Here is a 17,500-nt window from a genome sequence, read left to right as displayed (position 1 = left end):
CGAGTGTCAGCACAGTGGTGGGCAGGACGCGGCAGGTCAGAGGTCAGATGGCAGGTCACGGGGTCGGGTCCTGTCAGGGGTGAAATAGCTATCAGAGAGAGGGAGAGGAGAGAGAAAGATAGAGAGAGACGGTCTGGGTATGCTCTCTTCGTGTGTGTGTGTGTGTGTGTGTGTGTGTGTGTGTGTGTGTGTGTGTAGGTTTAATACTAATATGTTTACAGTTCTTCGATAATGCGGCTACCTTGTTCCGTTTGATTACTTAAGCGTTTAAAATTCGTTAAATGAATTCTCAGTTTATTTAAATTTCATCTTCACTTTGCAGTAACACGATGAATCTAAATTAGTGTATTTTATTAAAACCAGAGAGAGAGAGAGAGAGAGAGAGAGAGAGAGAGAGAGAGAGAGAGAGAGAGAGAGAGAGAGAGAGAGAGAGAGAGAGAGAGAGAGAGAGAGAGAGAGAGACTGTCGGGGAACGCTCTTTTTCAGTGTGTGCGTGCGTGTGTGTGTGTGTGTGTGTGTAGATTTAATACTAATATGATTACAGTTCTTCGATAATGTGGCTACCTTGTTCCGTTTAATTACTTAGAGTTTGAAACTCCTTAAATGAATTTTAAGTTACTTAAAGCCAGAGAGAGAGAGAGAGAGAGAGAGAGAGAGAGAGAGAGAGAGAGAGAGGAAGGGGGGCGGGTAGGAGGGCCAGTCATCTCACAAACAGCGACAGAAGGGGAACTACTTGACAGTCTCGACAGACCAGTTCTTCCCCGTAATGGCCGCGGGCCTCAATAAACAGGACCGCGCCAGGGTGTGATAGCCCGCCCTCACGCTCTCCTGTGGCGTGGCGGGCGGCCAGGGGCGGCGTCTGGCTTATCACGCCTGACATCTCGCATTTTTCTAACCTTTACTGATGACGGCGTGGCAGCGAGCTATGGTGCAGAGGATGTAGAGTGTGGTGTGGTGAGATGATTAGCCGGGCTCTCAGGAGTGTTTCTTCTGTTAATAATGTAGAAATCTCGTTCGTCTGTCACTAGAACCATAAAAAAAGCACCTTAAAAACCCATGAAACTTAACTGCATAGAGTCTTTTGAATATAGTGGAGGTGCGGCGCAGAGGTGTTTCAGAATATGGCCCTTAGTCAGGCTTGTTTGGGTGTCAATGATGTGCCAGTGGTGGCGCGCCTGGGCTGGTGAGCGAGTTAGGGCAGACAGTGCCGCCACGGCCTTGTGTGCTACGGGTCTGAGACTGAGCCCACTCGACACTCCTGGGACACGCCCCCGCCGCTGCTCAAAGGTCAGGGGAGGGGGACGTCTGCTTGCATTGGGGCAGGCACTCACACCAAGGCAATCATGCACGAAGGCACGCACACCAACACACTCACTTCTTGTATTCCCCTTCAGACGCCCCTTGGCATCCTTCCGCTAGCCGCCTCCTCCCTCCCCTCCTCTCCCCACCTCTCCTCTTCCTCATCATCCGGTGTCTGCTGCCTCCTCCTCCTCCGTCTTCCATGCCTTTCTACCTTTCGTCCCCTTGCTGCTCTCCCTCCACCTCCCCTGCCGCGAGCTCCCTGCACCCCTTCTCGCCCCCTCCCTGTGATAATGAACACCAGATCTCTACGACACCCTCGGGGCGCGGAGGGAACTTTGCTCTTGTGCGGCTTTACTGCGAGGAGGGACGAGCAGAGGATGAACCGGGAAGGGTAGGGGTGCAAGGCGGTGGGGGCGAGGAGGGGCCAGGCTACCCACCGGCTTAGCGACACCCGACCGTCTCCTCTCCCCTCACGCCCTCCCGCGGCGCTCAGGCCTCTGTCCACCCCTCAGAGCCACGGCGTCTCGCACTTCTTCCCGCTGCACGCCGCCAGCTCAGTGACATGTCCATGCACAGACAAACATTGGTGTCGTGGAGGAATTAATGTATGAACGGGGAAAAATGCACACAACATATACCTAATATATATATATATATATATATATATATATATATATATATATATATATATATATATATATATATATATATATATATATATATATATTGCACACAACATATACCTATATTATATACACACACACACACACACACACACATATATATATATATATATATATATATATATATATATATATATATATATATATATATATATATTAGTATCAGCGCAGGAACCGATGTAATACAGTGTGGTAGTACTGGAAAGCGCGCACGCACGCACGCACGCACGCACGCACGCACGCACGCACGCACGCACGCACGCACACGCACGCACACACACGCGCACACACACACACACACACACACACACACACACACACACACACACACACACACACACACACACACACACACACACACACACACACACACACACCTAAAACGCATATCTTCCCTTTGCCTCGTTACAGACTTTTGAGTGCCTGGTAACACTTTACAGTATAGTTCAGTGGGACAGGAGGGGAAGCCCGCCATGTTGCATTTAAATCCTCTGCTCACACAGAGAGAGAGAGAGAGAGAGAGAGAGAGAGAGAGAGAGAGAGAGAGAGAGAGAGAGAGAGAGGTCGGAAATGGCAGAGTGCGAGGTGGCTTGATTGATATGCATAAAAGTCCAATAGGAACAAGGAAGCGGACAGACAGACATCAGTCACGGCCGCGTGTTGGACTGGGAGGAAAGAATGGCTTGGAAATTAATATTCATAATGCGATCACAATAAAACAAAGAGCAGAGGAGTACTAGTTGCTGTTGTTGATGATGATGATGTCGGCGTTGTTGTTGTTTTCTTCGTCTTGTTCTTTTTGTGTTATTGTAGTAGTAGTAGCAGCAGCAGTAGGCCAGTGAGTGAGGCAGGGCGTCGCTGTTCAGTGGCCGAGTAAACACGCGGCAGGATGGCGTGACCACTGAGGCAAAGCGAGTGAGAGTTAGGTAGAGGAGGCGGTGACTGAGACGGCGGGACAGCGGGACAGAGGACGGGCCGAATGGAACCACAGGGTCACGCGGGACAAAAGGCGGTGTTCTCGCGTTCTAAGAAATCGACTCGACTAACAGACTTTTAGTGCGGAGATAAGTGAAGGCCATTATAAACCACCCGTGTTGACCGTAGGGAAGAATCAGAGGGAGGAATAGACTGTAAGAGAGAGAAAGAGAGAAAGAGAGGAACATACGTACTTTAGCATATCCTTACGTTCTTATAGCCAACTCAGTAGTGACTACGTTAAGTATTGTGTGTGCTTGGGGTAGATCGTTAACAGAGCCACTTGACAGGTAAAGATGAGGAACAAGTTAACTGTTGTATTTTACTGTTATTTTCTTACCTCCTCGTCAGAAAACCTCGACTTTTCTGTAGATTTTTAGACGATTGCTGTTATGTTTATCTGGTTGTGATGAAGTACTATTTAAGTGTGCTTATTGAATGTGTTCAACTCGTGTGTGTGTGTGTGTGTGTGTGTGTGTGTGTGTGTGTGTGTGTGTGTGTGTGTGTGTGTGTGTGTGTGTGTGTGTGTGTGTTGGCAATGTTTTCTTGACGCTGCGCTAATTATTGTGACTCAGGTGAATATACGGTATTATCATTGTTACTATTACTGCTGTTTTATTGTTATTATTGTTATTACACGTCTTCCTTCTTCTCCGCCTTCTTCCTTTTCAACAACAGCAACAGTATTAACCACTATCACCACCAGTACTATCAGAATCACACACTAATTACAACCCAGATATTATTATTGCACCGACACACCCACCCACCCCCACCAACCCACCCTTGTAACCACCTGTGCGCCTCCTGAGTGCATATGTCTGTATGTAGTTATCATGCTTACTACTTTGTTCCTCGTGAATGTTATCAGTTCCCTTGTGTGCCTTGGCGCCTCTCAATAACCGCAGCCACTCGTCGCCAGTGCCGCCCCCCTCCTCCCCCGCCCCCATTGGCACCTTATCTCCTCCTCCCACTCTCTCTCTCTCTCTCTCTCTCTCTCTCTCTCTCTCTCTCTCTCTCTCTCTCTCTCTCTCTCTCTCTCTCTCTCTCTCTCCCCTCCTCCTCCTCCTCCTCCTCCTCCTCCTCCTCCTCCTCCTCCTCCTCCTCCTCCTCCTCCTCCGTCTTGTGTATGGATGTTTTTAGGCCTAACGCTGACCTGACTAAAAGCCTCTCTCTCTCTCTCTCTCTCTCTCTCTCTCTCTCTCTCTCTCTCTCTCTCTCTCTCTCTCTCTCTCTCTCTCTCTCTCTCTCTCTCTCTCTCTCTCTCTCTCTCTCTCTCTCTCTCTCTCTCTCTCTCTCTCTCTCTCTCTCTCTCTCTCTCAAGAAGTCTATATTTGTTTTTTTTACATTATCTTTTAAGTTATCTACTACTACTACTACTACTACTACTACTACTACTACTACTACTACTACTACTACTACTACTACTACTACTACTACTACTACCACCACCGTTATTACTACTAATGCCACTGCTTTGTCCTTTGCAGTCATGTGCGCCAAGAACCTGGCCAAGAAGGACTTCTTCAGTAAGTATACCAACCCGGAGCCGCTTCAGGAGGACGCCTGCTCTTCCTGTTGTGTTTGTAGAGGCGGACTGGCAGATAAAAGAGTAGGGGACAGGTTGAGACGCACAAACAGATACACAGACAGAGATTGTAACTGTAGTACCTTCACAGTTCATGCCATTATTATTATTATTATTATTATTATTATTATTATTATTATTATTATTATTATTATATTTTTATCATTGTTATTGTTATTGTTATATGTGGCGAGGTAGAGATAGATATACTAGACAGACAAACAGACTGGAGTTGTAACTAAATACACACTTCATCTTTATTTTAATTTACTTTATTCGTAGTGAACAGGTAGAAATAGATAAATAAAGGTTATAACTACATGCACAGTTCATGGTTTTATATTTGCCTTTATTCACTTCTTTATTGGTACGTGGACAGGCAGAGATTGACAGTAGAAATTATAAATACACACACGATGTTTTTTTTTCTTGGTATGTGGACAGCTAGAGATCAACAGATTGAGGTTATAAATACACATACACACACACACACACACACACACACACACACACACACACACACACACACACACACACACACACACTTGATATAATTATAGGTAATGGACTGGCATAGACATGATTTAACTATACATCCGTTTAAAAGCTTTTATATTAGTAGGTGGACAGGTAAAGACACACAGACAGACAGACAGACGGGGATTATGCTTGCACAATTGAAGGCTTCTCATAACCCTTTGACTGGTATCTGGTGCATCTTTCCTTTATATATATTTACTTGTTCTACAGCCTCCTCCAATCTTTAAACTGGATAGAAATTGCAAAATCTGTTCTTTTTAATCCCCCTCACTTTTCTTGTAGATGCTTATAAAAATTCCATGCATTACTTCTGGTGCTGTTGAGTGTGTGGACATGTAGACAGACAAATAGGGTTTATATAGACAAAAAGACAGATAGACTAATTATTATATTATTATAAATATGCATACATACTTAAAAGACTTTATGTTTTGGTAGGTGGACAGGTAGAGACACAGACAGACAGACAGACAGGGAGTACATAGACAAGGAGAGACAAACTGATAATTATAACGATACATACACGTTAAAAGACTTTTATAGTGGTAGGTGGAGAGGTAGATACAGACAGACATACAGACATACAAGCCCATACACACCAGGTACAAAAAGATAAGCATTAATTAAATACACTATACATACACACCTGACGATTATTAATACAGGTAATGTAGGTGAACAGTCAAGAATAATGATGTTGTGAGTGGGAGAGAGTCAAGAATGATGTTTTGAGTGGGAGAGACAGTCAAGAATGGTGTGTTGAATGGGAGACAGTCAATAATGATGTTTTGGATGGGAGAGAGAGCCAAGAATGATGTTTTGAGTGGGAGAGAGACCAAGAATGATGTTTTGAGTGGGAGAGAAACCAAGAATGATGTTTTGAGTGGGAGAGAGACCAAGAATGATGTTTTGAGTGGGAGAGACAGTCAAAATTGGTGTTTTGAGTGGGAGAGAAAGCCAAGAAGAATAATGTTTGACTAGGGAGCTTTAAAAGAAGATAAGACAAATTTATGGATGGGGATGATAGGTGGAAATTGATAGGTGTGTTTCATCCAGGGACTGCCACGTGTAGGCCTGGTGAGTTCTTGCAGCTTCCCTTATTTTTTTATGTTTTTTTATGTTCTTAGTATCTTGTGCTACGATTTGGGCTAAGTTTTGGGCTATTCAGGCTGGCGACTTTAGCATGGGGAGGCTAGAGGAGGAGGAGGAGGGTTGAGGGAACGAGGGGCGAGGGGCGAGCAAGGAGAAAGAGAGAGAGAGAGAGAGGAGACACGTTAAAGCCAGTCACCTTACCAACTAGTCTCTCTCTCTCTCTCTCTCTCTCTCTCTCTCTCTCTCTCTCTCTCTCTCTCTCTCTCTCTCTCTCTGGCAATCCATCATCCCAGCCACCAGTGTTGCCGCCCGTCCCTTCAGGCCTCAGCTTTACTTAGTGTGGGAATGTCTTGGGTGGTTACCTATTCTCTCTCTCTCTCTCTCTCTCTCTCTCTCTCTCTCTCTCTCTCTCTCTCTCTCTCTCTCTCTCTCTCTCTCTCTCTCTCTCTCTCTCTCTCTCTCTCTCTCTCTCTCAGTACGCGTGTGTGTGTGTCTGTGTGTGTGCATGTAGATTTACCTTTCTAGTCCAGGTGTGTGTGTGTGTGTGTGTGTGTGTGTGTGTGTGTGTGTGTGTGTGTGTGTGTGTGTGTGTGTGGCCGTCTCGTGCACATGTCAGCAGCGGAGAGTTTAACACCTGCAAGTATTACGCGTGGAACACCTGCTGCGCTGTGTGTAGTTGTATATTCTGTACGCTTGTCACGTCACCCCTTGCGTACCACCTCCTCCATCAATTAAATAGTCTATCTTATTCCTACAGTGTGATGGAGTGTAGAGGTGTGACTGAGGGGATGGGAGGGGTGGTGGAGGGGGTGTGTGTATGTATTCTGTATAGCCATGTGTATTTGAGAAGCAGGTGTAAGGAGTAGAATTAGGTGTATTTTTCTGCTGTGGGTGTAGAGGTGTGACTGGGGAGACGTGAAGGTAATGGGGTGTTTGTATAATTTGAATGGTAGTGTCTGTATGCACGTTTTACTTCCTTCGTTATAGTCTGTAGTGTGTTGGGGAGTGTAGGGGTGTGTCTGAGGGGATGGGAAGGTATTAGGATAGGGGGGTGTATGTGTTACCTGTATACTTACCGTGCGCATTGGGGTTGCTTTTTTTTTTTTTTTTTTGTGTGTGTGTGTGTGTGTGTGTGTTGGTGTCTCAGTGTGTGTGGCGTTTAGGGTTAATGAGGTGGCGCGGCGTTCAGTGTGCTTACCTGCTCAATATTTACCCCCTGTGTCGGCCTTGGGTTAGTAATGGTGGTGGTGGTGCCGCGGCGCGCTCTTCCTGTTAGGTTGGTGGTGTGCGCTGCAGGTTGACGCCTTGAATAAAACACCACACAGGGAATAAACAGTCGACTTAGCATGTGTGTGGGCGAGGGTGTGGAACTGTTGAGCCAGCCTGGAGATGTGCAGGGTTGTGATGCATTGATGTTGATGGTTGTGGTGTTGTGATGCACTGATGTTGATGGTTGTGGTGTTGTGATGCACTGATGTTGATGGTTGTGGTGTTGTGATGCATTGATGCTGTGAATATGCGGTGATGCAGTAATCCTGTTTATTTATCCATTCAAAGCGTGGAAATCTTGACTGCTGTATTTCCATATTTTTCTTGCAATGCACAAGGGAAGCATACCAATGGCAGACAAATTCAGTAATGCCCTTCATTCGTCCTTTCATAAAAAATAAGATAAGATAACATTAAATAAACTAATATACGTTACTTACTATTACTCAACGAGTGAGAGCATCAGTAAGTGGCAGTGTTAACCAAGCTCGCGTGTCCTCAGGCAGCAAAATTAGACTTAAAGACGCAAAATACAACGCTAGAAGCTCTCAAGGTGACCAGTAGTAGTAGTGATAAAGCTCAATTGCACACCCTTTTAGCTCTACAGGCAGCCAGTAGTAGTGATGAAACTCCCTTGCACACGTTTAAAGTTATCAAGGTGACCAGCAGTAGTGATAAAGCTCAGTTGCATACCCTTAGAGCTCTCCAGGCAGCCAGTAGTAGTGATGAGACTCCCTTGCACACGTTTAAAGCTTTCAAGGTGACCAGTAGTAGTAGTGCTGAAGATTCCTTGCACACGAAAGGACAAACGCGTGACAACCAAAGTGATACGTCAATAAAGTACTGACATGCATGATACAAAATAATACATGACACAAAATGGATAATACATAGTACAGGGTGAAATATGTAATACAGAATCACAAAAAATACAAAAAAAGTGCTTAATATACTGTGTCCAAACAAATAAAATAACTGAACTTCTAACAGACAGGTAAATGATATAAATGTTCCACACAACACACACACACACACACACACACACACACACACACACACACACACACACACACACACACACACACACACACACACACACACACACACACACACACACACACACACACACACACACACCTGGCGTCAGTAGCCTCACCACCTGCCAGTCATGAATTAAAAGGGTTAAAAAGTCTCTCTCTCTCTCTCTCTCTCTCTCTCTCTCTCTCTCTCTCTCTCTCTCTCTCTCTCTCTCTCTCTCTCTCTCTCTCTCTCTCTCTCTCTCTCTCTCTCTCTCTCTCGTTACATTGACAGTAAATAAAGCGTCAGTCACAAGAAACTGAACTAAAATATTATCCTTTGCTCTTTTTGAATAGGTAGCAACTCTTACCCCCAGACCACAGCGCTTTCCTTCTCCCTCCCTGCCTAGGTACTCTTTAAAACACCTGTCCCGGTTGCTAATGGCAGAAGTTCCCACAAGTTCAAGTTAGGGCGCGCACACATACATACTCTCTTTCTCTCTCCACCAGACTAGATCATTTTAACTTTCGCACGCTCAGTAATGTTAAAGTTTTCTCTCTCTCTCCCTCCCTCCCTCTCTCCCATACCTGACCACCTAACCTAAACCACCTTAGCGTTAATCATATAAGGAGGAAGAAGGCAAAGGTGAGAGAGTAAAGAATAGGAGGAGGAGGAGGAGGAGGAGGAGGAGGAGGTGTGTTTGAAAACTTACCCTTTTTCACATCAGCTCCTTTGGTTTAGTTTGCTTTCCTCAGTCCTGCAGCCTCCCCATTCCTCCTCCTCCTCCTCCTCCTCCTCCTCCTCCTCCTCCTCCTCCTCCTCCTCCTCCTCCTCCTCCGGAACATGTAGGGTGAAGGTCATGAGAGGAGGTGAGGAAGGGTATTGGCAAATGTGAGAGAGAAGAGAGGGGAGAGGGGTGAGGGGAGATGGATGGAGAGGTTAGGGGTTGGGGTGTATTGGTCTGCCTGGTGTTAAGGGGAGCGGGGGGCGGGGAGGGATGTCATGATCCGGGATATAAGCCGTGTGTGGATGCAAATGTACCCGTGACTCTCTTCCCCCTCTCCCACTCCACCCCCTATCCTTCCCACCTGCCCTCACCCCCCCACACCTGCCCTCACCCCCCCCAATGGACAGGTGTGTGTGTGTGTGTGTGTGTGTGTGTGTGTGTGTGTGTGTGTGTGTGTGTGTGTGTGTGTGTCTGTATGCTCTCTCTCTCTCTCTCTCTCTCTCTCTCTCTCTCTCTCTCTCTCTCTCTCTCTCTCTCTCTCTCTCTCTCTCTCTCTCTCTCTCTCTCATTCACAAACACTTCACCATTTTAGTTTCCTCGCATGATAAGGATTATATTTACTCTCTCTCTCTCTCTCTCTCTCTCTCTCTCTCTCTCTCTCTCTCTCTCTCTCTCTCTCTCTCTCTCTCTCTCTCTCTCTCTCTCTCTCTCTCTCTCTCTCTCTCTCTCTCTCTCTCTCTCTCTCTCTCTCTCTCTCTCTTGGTAACTCAACCTGGGAGCGGCTATAAACATCTTCTTTAAGACAGCCGTAATGAAAGTTCACCTCCTCCTCCTCCTCCTCCTCCTCCTCCTCCTCCTCCTCCTCCTCCTCCTCCTCCTCCTCCTCACCAGGTAATGGAAGAGGGACCAAAGAGAGGGACGGGGGAGTCAAGATGTGGGTGTCGGTGTGTATGGCCTGTTGTATGTATGTATGTATGTATGCATGTATGTATGTATGTATGTATGTATGTATGTATGTATAGAGGGACAGCTTGAAGGTCAGAGAGAAAGTATTCATGTTTAGGGCAAGTTTTACGTATTTACACAACAACTATGCGGTTTATGAGCCTCTGTTGGGGGGAGGAGGGGAAAGGTATGGTGTATATATAAATAGTTGGTGTGTATGTATTAGTGTGTGTGTGTGTGTGTGTGTGTGTGTGTGTGTGTGTGTGTGTGTGTGTGTGTGTTTGTACGTATTTTGTGGTTCTACTGTACAGGATACTAATGATACGTTAGGCACTTGTAGTATTGATAGGTGAATGGTTTGTCTTTTTTATTTTATTTTTTATCTTCGTGGGCTTGAAATGTTTTGAAAGTGTGAAGCAGGAATCCATCCACCACCACCACCACCACCACTACCACCACTACCACTACCTTGTCTTAAATCCGTGGCTCACTGCTTCTTTTCCTTCCCTCTTCCCCTCTCTCTCTCTCTTTTCCTCTCTCTCTTTCTCTCTCACTGCCGTCCTTATCCCTGCCTCCCTCTACGTCCTCCTCCTCCTCCTCCTCCTCCTCCTCCTCCTCCTCCTCCTCCTCCTCCTCCTCCTCCTCCTCCTCCTCAGACTTTACACCTTCTTCCCCCTGGATCCTTTCAAGCTTCCGCCGCTTCCTTGCCACTCTCCACTCTTCCCACCGACCAGGAACACTCAACACATTCCAGTATTTTTGTTCCTCCTCCTCCTCCTCCTCCTCCTCTTTACGCTGCCCTTTCTCCTTTCGACTGCTTGTATCTCTCACATAGTCATTACACACACACACACACACACACACACACACACACACACACACACACACACACACACACACACACACACACACACACACACACACACACACACACACACACACACACACACACACACACACACACAAAAGGTCCCTCTTCACCTCTCTCTCTCTCTCTCTCTCTCTCTCTCTCTCTCTCTCTCTCTCTCTCTCTCTCTCGCTCTCGTAGCTCACCTGAGATCATTACCAGCCTTGCCTTACTTAGGGTCTGCACCGCGCACCGTGTTGTCACTACGAGCTGTGGCTACGTCCCCGCCTCATTATCCTCCTCCAAGCCCAACCAACCTTGCTCCCGCCACTCCTCGCCTCTCTCTCTCTCTCTCTCTCTCTCTCTCTCTCTCTCTCTCTCTCTCTCTCTCTCTCTCTCTCTCTCTCTCTCTCTCTCTCTCTCTCTCTCTCTCTCTTCAAGTATCCTTAATGTGCTTCCACGCTTAAGTGTCAACAGTGGTAGTGTTGCAAGCTCGCTTTCACTCCCTTCACTCAGGGATACGAAGGTACTGCACACACACACACACACACACACACACACACACACACACACACACACACACACACACACACACACACACACACACACACACACACACACACACACACACACACACACACACACACACACACACACACACACACACACACACACACACACAGAGAAGATAAGGATGTGCCGATAGCAGTTTTAGTAGAGCAATAGACAAGTGAAATGCATTATATTATCTATCTGAGGATCTGTGTGTGTGTGTGTGTGTGTGTGTGTGTGTGTGTGTGTGTGTGTGTGTGTGTGTGTGTGTGTGCGTGCAGATAGTAGACAAAATAGGGATTTGTTTTGGTCTTAATATGATGGAACGTTACAAACTCGACAAACGTGGCAAAAAAAGTAAGTAAATAAAATAAAAAATATATATAAAATGGGTTGGTAAATCCATAGACAGATAGATGGATGGATGGATGGATGGATAGATAAAAAGATAGCTACTTTATTGAGATGGACACACACACACACACACACACACACACACACACACACACACACACACACACACACACACACACACACACACACACACACACACACACACACACACACACACACACACACACACACACACACACACACACAAGCAAGCAAGCAAGCGGACACTGCCCCTTCCTTCGCATCACCACCACCACCACCACCACCACCACCACCACCACCACCACCACCACCACCACCACCATACCTGCCTTAACCTCAACCTTCACACCTGCCTCACTCCTCTTCAGGTTCTCCCCTACATGGACTTGTGTTACTTCTGTGTCACTTCCCCTCCTGCATTCCCTCCCTCTTCCCTCCCCCCTCCCTCCCTCCCTCCCTCCCTCCCTCCCTCCCTCCCTCCCTTTCCTAACTAAGCATGATAGTTGAGCCCAAGCCGCCTCACCCGCTCTAATGGATAACACGCGAAAGTAAACCATGAAATATGCACTCTCTCTCTCTCTCTCTCTCTCTCTCTCTCTCTCTCTCTCTCTCTCTCTCTCTCTCTCTCTCTCTCTCTCTCTCCGGTCTCTTGCTAGCTTCCTGATCTCTCTTTTCTTCGCTTTCTGCTTAACACACACACACACACACACACACACACACACACACACACACACACACACACACACACACACACACACACACACACACACACACACAGAGCACAACACTTAACCCCAAACTTAACATACCAAGCGCAGCACACCGCCTTAATACACAGCGGGCCTTGATTCAACACTGGCTGGCTATATGTGAGAGAGAGAGAGAGAGAGAGAGAGAGAGAGAGAGAGAGAGAGAGAGAGAGAGAGAGGAAGGAGAGGACATACTTAAACATATCACATTCCACCACACTCCAGCATATATTGTCGAGGGCACTGGTTAACTCATCTCTCTCTCTCTCTCTCTCTCTCTCTCTCTCTCTCTCTCTCTCTCTCTCTCTCTCTCTCTCTCTCTCTCTCTCTCTCTCTCTCTCTCTCTCTGTTATGGTCTTTCTCAGTTAATGTTTAGATCATTGTGACAAAAATGCATGAACACGCGAAGAAAAAAAAAAAAAAAAACTTGCCTTACTTTAAACATGCCACACTCCAGTACACTGCACCCCTTGTATAATTATAGTGTAGAGTGTACTGGATATCCCTCTCCTTGCTGTGGTTGTCCTTTGCTAACAGTCAAATCGGTGTGGGGGGGAAAAAATGCATGAATACACGGAAATAAAAGAAAGACAGTCACTTGTCAAGAAGGAGAAAAATAACTTGTCATTTATTTATTTATTTATTTATTTATTTATTTATTTATTTATTTATTTATTTATTCTTATCTAAGGTGCAAAACTATTTTAAGACTGAAGTACGAGAAAAAAAAAATCCCTAAAATGTTGTAGATGATCATTTGTAGGAGGAAAAAAAGTATACCAGTAGAAGGATATTAAAGAAGAAGAGGGAAACACACTTAGGAGGATTAGTAGTTGAGTGAACTATTAGGTACTCAATATATGACGGTTAGCTGCCCCGTTATGCTACGTCTTGACCTGTGCTGGGAAAACGTACTGGTGACAAGAGAGAGAGAGAGGGGGGGGGCAAAAGGGACACATATTTAACAACCAATAGGCAGTAATGTGACAAGGTTCCTTTTGCTGACGTGGCTGTCTCCTGGTGTCTGCTGCTTCTTCACTGGACTGGGCTGTACTGGAAGTGTGCTGGTGACTGGGGAGGGGGAAACACACATACGTGCTTGACTGGACTGGTAGGCAGGAAATAATGTGCGTGTTGGGTACTCATCTTGTGTGTTTGTCCTCTCTCTCTCTCTCTCTCTCTCTCTCTCTCTCTCTCTCTCTCTCTCTCTCTCTCTCTCTCTCTCTCTCTCTCTCTCTCTCTCTCTCTCTCTCTCTCTCTCTCTCTCTCTCTCTCTCTCTCTCTCTCTCTCTCTCTCTCTCTCTCTCTGAGCTGTACTGGAAAAGTGTGCTGGTGACAAGGAAGAAGGAAACACACACACACACACACACACACACACACACACACACACACACACACACACACACACACACACACACACACACACACACATTGACTGAACCAGTACGTAGGCAGGCAGTGGTATGATGGGGGCTGCTCTTACTGACGTGGTGTGTACTGGCGTGCTTGCAGGTTTGCCGGACCCGTTCGCCAAGATCAGCGTGGAGGGCTCCGGGCAGTGCCACACCACAGACATCTGCCGCAACACCCTCGACCCAAAATGGAACCAGTACTATGATCTGTGAGTACCCTTGTGTGTATGTGTGTGTGTGTGTGTGTGTGTGGGAGGGGACGAGGGGATGGTTTCAGATTCTTAAGGGCCTTCACATCGCAGGTACACATAATAACGACGTAGTAAGTAAGCCCCAGCACCCGGAAGGCCGCACGCAGGTATAAGGCGCTCACCTGTGTTAGTCAAGACGGCCCTGTTGGAGGTAGGAAGTTTCTGCCAGAGGAAGTGTTACGATCCCAATGTGTTTTTTATACCTAGAGAATACAAGGAAAAAATATATTAACTTGCTCGTCACCTCCCTGACAGATTAAGAGAGAGAGAGAGAGAGAGAGAGAGAGAGAGAGAGAGAGAGAGAGAGAGAGAGAGAGAGAGAGAGAGAGAGAGAGAGAGAGAGAGAGAGCAGCTTTTAAATAGATGATACAAGACAGTAATAATTTTTAGCTCAAGAATACGTTCCTTTTGTAATTTCACGTTATTTTATTCTGTGTTTATGTAATGTTTTAAACGAGAGAGAGAGAGAGAGAGAGAGAGAGAGAGAGAGAGAGAGAGAGAGAGAGAGAGAGAGAGAGAGAGAGAGAGAGAGAGAGAGAGAGTGCTTCCGTGCTTGTGGGTGGAAATAGAATATCATTTAGCGTAAAAAAAAATCAAGGCTGCCATGATTGAAGGAGAGGCGGAACATCTTTGGTACCTGTGTGTAGGAGAAAGTCTTTTGGGGGGTGGGGAGGTACGCCTTGTACAGTGCAGTAAGGCCTATACGAGTCTCCCCTTGGGCAGGACCTTGAGCAGCATAGGCGTGCATTGTTCTTTTCATTGCCAAGGAACACGCGTCATTTACTGCTACATTATGACACGTGCGTGATTGTAATTGTGGAGTTCCTGTTATTTCTAGTTTGCTGCATTCCTTGGGTGAGGGGTGAAGGGTGGAAGGGCATGGCAGGAGTACTGGAGTGGCAAGGGGTAGTGAGTGGAGTGGGGTGGTGAGGATGTAGGTTAGTCAGACAACGACTAATTTAACTCGACGATAACTTGAGTGTGATGGGAGAGGTCCCGCGACACGGTGGCGCGCCAAGGGTTTGGGGTGGCCAGGCGGGCAGAGGGGGATAGTCACGTTTGTTGAGTGTTAACTTGTTTGTATGTAGGTGGATATCTTGGGGGCGGCTGCGGGGTGAGGGGATGTGGGGATGCATCAAAGAGTGGTGTACAGGCGCGTGTGTTTGATGAAAGTCGGGTCGTGTCACGCTGAGTCACGCTCCGCTCAATACCTTCCTTCTTCCTTCTCCTCGACGTCCTCCAAGCCTCCCCGTGTGCCTCCTGCTCTGTCTGGCATTCATGGGCGCCACCTCTGCTCACTCCCTCCCTCCCCACCTGGGCCGCCACCCCGCCGCCACTCTGCTGTCTATTCTGCCTCAGCCCGCTTTCCGGCCGCAGTTACCGTCACGTAGCAGGATTCGTCTTCGTCATCTCATTCATGTGATAATCATTATCATTTTTTTTTTTGTCCTTGCCCTGTTCACAAGCAGCCACGTCATCTTTGCACTTCCGCCAGACAAAAACACTCGTCATTCACCCCATGGATCAAATAGGAAAATGTTGCCGCCTCAGGAAGTAAGAGGAGAAAAAAGATCACTGGCATGACGCCTAAATGTTCTTTACCCTGGTGGTGTTGGCGGCGTGGTGGCGGCGCGGATGTCTGTGGCCCTCAGCTTGGTGGCACACAGCTGCATACATTCCCGATATTGCCCTCGCGCCATTATTGAAAAGCCTTAAGCACAACCCGTGGCCCAGACGTCAGGCATACAACCCATGCCGAGGCCCCGCTCAGGTGTGCACGCGGGAGGTCGCCGAGTGGGATTGTGAAACCTGGCGGCCCTCACCGACTTTCCCGCTACCAGCAAAGCAGCCACGGGAAGCTTGGCCGCGAGCACGTGGGAGAGCAATTAAGTACTAGAAGGAAGTAATACCTTGATGGATTATGCATGGCCGCCTCTACTTAACTCCGACTTGCCCTTGCCCCTATGTGTGTGTGTGTGTGTGTGTGTTGTGTTGTGTTGTGTTGTGTTGTGTTAGTGTCCTGTGTCTCCCTTGCGTCATCATCTATTCTGTTATCAAAGTGTTTTCAATCTGGGAAATTTTAAGTAATATCAGATGTCCTATTTGTTGTGGTCAGTGAGGGTCGCCCAGCACCACACCCTGGTGCGCGTCAGCCTCATAGAGCTTGCCTGCATCTCAGCCATGTAGCCAGCACTGCCCAGTTGGCCTTGGATCCCTGAATAATAGGGCGTATAGTACTCTCCTGTCAGATCTACAGTAATGTTTCTATCCTGACACCGCTGGCAGTCGTCCGGGGAAGCCCTCACTGCCAACCTTTCTCGGCAGGATGGCACGGGAGACAGGAATTCCACCTGGCCCGCCTAAGTGCTCCTAATGGTCCCCGTGGCGGGTTGCCTGTCTGTCCGCCACGTGAATGGGTATGAATGGGTGGTGTGCAGCAGTGCCCAGTGGTATTAAAACCCCCTCACTGCTGCTTGGCGCATGGCTCCTCAATGTCAGACCACGTCGGAACATTTATTTTGTTCTACAGACGCCTCTTAAACATTTTACTGGCTATATATATTGCAAATTCTATTCTTTTAATCAGTTTCCCTCGTAGGTTTTTGTAAAGGTTCTACAATGCTTTTAGTGCTGTGGATTGTTGGCATACCGCTGTGAAAGAATTAAAAACCAAATCTAATAATACTTCTATGCTCATGTAGAGACTAAAATATGTAAAATATGGATGACACCTTTATGCTTGCCGTGTCCCGCATCACCTTACCGCCCACACTCACAGAGGCACCCAGGGACCTTTAAATCCTCCCCACACGGTTAGTCACCAGAGCAGCGTCGCCACCACCATCGCCTCTCCTCGGGGGCAGTTCAGCAGTTGTGCAGTCACTTGGCGTGGGCACACAAGCCACACAGGACCTGAGCAGACATTTATACCCGAGCCATGCCCAACATTAAGGCTGTGCTTGCTGGCGGTGGTGGTGGAGGTGGTGAGGGGGAGCGGCGGCGAAGGAGTGTCTCGTCTCGTCTGTACGAGTACGTCTCTCTCCGTCCCGTATTCAGAATCGCTTTGTTTGCTTTCTCACCACGATCATTCTCAAACACCACAGAGATGATTAGGTGGGTTCTCAACGGTGTTTCTCTTGTTCATAATGTAGAAATCTTGTTTTATCTGTCACTAA

The 17,500-nt window shown here is 47.1% G+C and overlaps 1 protein-coding gene across 3 annotated transcripts in view; it reads left to right on the top strand.

The window, feature by feature from the left end:
• The window catches only part of LOC135103704 (E3 ubiquitin-protein ligase SMURF1-like), a 71,946-nt gene that overhangs the window by 15,694 nt on the left and 38,752 nt on the right, over positions 1-17,500 (top strand). For 2 of the 3 annotated variants that reach the window (XM_064010336.1, XM_064010324.1), the window contains exons 2-3: positions 4,451-4,489; positions 14,174-14,282. In XM_064010336.1, coding sequence (XP_063866406.1) covers positions 4,451-4,489; positions 14,174-14,282 — 148 coding nt within the window. Of the gene's footprint in view, positions 1-4,450; positions 4,491-14,162; positions 14,283-17,500 lie in introns of all 3 variants that reach the window. The other variant, XM_064010314.1, reaches the window with a different exon arrangement.

This window comes from Scylla paramamosain, chromosome 1 (genome assembly GCF_035594125.1).
Source record: "Scylla paramamosain isolate STU-SP2022 chromosome 1, ASM3559412v1, whole genome shotgun sequence".
Taxonomy (NCBI): domain Eukaryota; kingdom Metazoa; phylum Arthropoda; class Malacostraca; order Decapoda; family Portunidae; genus Scylla; species Scylla paramamosain.
The sequence above is the reverse complement of the archived record's forward strand: the minus strand, read 5'-3'. Positions and strand labels throughout refer to the sequence as shown.